The sequence below is a fragment of the Euprymna scolopes genome, chromosome 2 (assembly GCF_053919585.1).
Source record: "Euprymna scolopes isolate OS-2025 chromosome 2, ASM5391958v1, whole genome shotgun sequence".
NCBI classification, from domain to species: domain Eukaryota; kingdom Metazoa; phylum Mollusca; class Cephalopoda; order Sepiida; family Sepiolidae; genus Euprymna; species Euprymna scolopes.
Window position 1 is genome coordinate 163667528 of NC_136483.1, and position 2500 is coordinate 163670027.

General features: G+C 32.3%; 1 protein-coding gene across 1 annotated transcript in view; it reads right to left on the reverse strand.

The window, feature by feature from the left end:
• The window catches only part of LOC145298400 (atrial natriuretic peptide receptor 1-like), a 186640-nt gene that overhangs the window by 117648 nt on the left and 66492 nt on the right, over positions 1–2500 (reverse strand). Inside the window, exon 7 of the mRNA XM_080144315.1 lies at positions 2083–2218. Coding sequence (XP_080000441.1) covers positions 2083–2218 — 136 coding nt within the window. The remainder of the gene's footprint in view (positions 1–2082; positions 2219–2500) is intronic.

The window sequence follows — 2500 nt, forward strand, 5'->3', positions numbered from 1 at the left end:
ACATCTGAAAAGTATGAAACTGATTATGCAGCAATAACATAGTTTTGTAGACTTGTTAGTCCCAATACGAAACAATAGTGTTTCCCATTGCGACTAATAAGTCTACAAAACTATGGTATTCCTGCATATTTAGTCACATACTCAACTAATGTTTACCTTAAAAAACTTAAACCATTTAAAAAAAAAAACATTTTCGACAACTTACATGTTTCATGTAACCGACACACTCTGCCGTTCGTTCTCAGTTACGAAGATTATGGTCATGCTGAATATATATTAAGTACGACACAAATACGTTGACACACCGGTTCCCGCCAGATCACAGAAGTTAAGCAACGTTGAGCCTGGCTAGTACCAGATGGGTGACCATTTGGGAAGGCTGTATGCACTTTCTAGAAAGGGTAGGTGTGTGGCCAGCACCCTCGCCCCGAAAAAAAGAACTCCTCACTACAAAAGCATCTATAAAGTTGTCGATGGCCTATGCCTCTCCAGGGGTTCAAGACTAGTAAGATTAAGAATTTATTTTAGCGCATGTTAATTATTTTTTATACTTTTTGTATTATTATAATTGTTCTATTTTTATTTTCATTTTATTTAAAGTTTTTTATCCGTTTTTTTTTTTTTTTTTTTTTTTTTTTTTACTATTATTTATTTTACAATTCTTCGAGTTCTGTTTTTCAAGTTATATTAGTGATTATGGGTGAGCAAGTTTGTTAGAGTGTACTTAGTGTGTGTGTGTGTATGCAGTCAGTACCACCCCTATTCAGGGTTTAACCGGCTCCCTCCGAAGGAGGAAGTTCCATGGAAGTATGAAATTCACAAGCGGTCCCCAGTCGCATGTATATCCCTGTTAGGGGAGATGACGACGTTAGATTTTTGCAACTTTTTGCAGGGAGGTGTACATACATACAGCACCTGGACTTCCCAAATTAGTCACCCATTTTAGTAATTACCAGGCTAAACGTTGCTTAACTTCGGTGATCTGACGGGAACCGATATGTCAACGTGATTATGCCGTGTACTTAGTGGTTTGCCTTGGATAGGAAACGATTCTCTTTTTTTAACACTCTCCGGAGGTTGTTTTTTGTTTTTTTTTAGTTGATAGTTGAATTTAAAGTAATTCTGTAAGTTTTGTTAGCTTCTTCATTAGTTATGATAGGACTTGTTATTGTGTATATGTGCTTGAATTATAATTTCTTATATCATCTTTATTTACGTGTGTGTGTGTGCTTATTTTTTAATTTTTGATTAATCAAAATTTTAAAAAATAAGCACTCACAACATAAATAAAGATGATATAAGAAATTATAATTTTATAGAATTTGTCTTAGAGAATGGAGGCATCTATTTATGACGAGAATAGCATTTATTTGAATAATAACTGATTTGTTAGATCCTTAGTTTCCTAGCTTTAGTTTTGTAATTTATGTTTAAAGGTTTTTATGTAACTAACTATTACATGTTTAGTTGATAATTTATCATAAATAATTTAGAAATAGGATATTCTGATGATTTTACTAGAGTTTGTTTTCTCTTGTAACATCTGGAAAATATGTTTTTGACTTTGTTTCTTAAATCCAACATGGCGACGTAAGATATTTTGGAATTTTAATATTTAGTGTTTTTATTGATTTATGTATTTTAAATTTCTGTTTTTACAGATTTTACATATCTCGTTTTCTTTTGTTTGTTTTTCTAAGTTTATTTTTTGCTTTTTTTTAATTCCATATCTTTAACGTTATAGCGGTTTTTGAGGAATAGCTATTCGTCTCTGAAGAGTTATTTATACAAGGAAGATATATTTCCTTATTTAACTAAACATGTGTAAGATGCGATATGATGGAATTCTAGATGCAAAACATACGTAAAAGTATTTCTAACAAGATTTTTAAAAGATTTGAGTGTATCACACGTTTAAATTTAGCGATTAAGTTTGTCTCAGTCCATCAGATGAGGCTGTAAAGAAAATTGCGCTGGTCTTGAAGAAGTCTAGCTGCCCTATAGCTTTGACCGAAACATATTTTCCAAATAATGCTTTAAAATCACGATAAAAACAAATATATATTCAATAGGTTTACTTACCTGAAAATTCGGTTTTCTTCGCCAAATAGAGCAACTGTTTCCCATCTCTATGGGATATATTCAGTGCCATTGACTTGTTAAGTAAAAGGGCGTAAAGATAGACGGCATCGAAGAGATAGGGGCTGTGACGTGAACCCTGTTTGGAAAGAAACAATGTTGTATGAAGAGACAAGAATCGTGTGCATATGTAAACAAAGTAAGAATGTAGAATGAATTGAATGGGAATAAGTAGTTTCCGGTGTCTATTAGCGAAATATTGTTTTTCTGTCATTTCTAACGGAGGGTTTGGTTGGTTGGTTTTTGTTTTACGGCATATCAACCCTTTTCAGGTTATTTAATTCCGAATCAAGTGATTTTGAAGAACAATTTTTTAATAGAGTATGTTTGTTTGTTTGTTTGTTTGTTTGTTTGTTTGTTT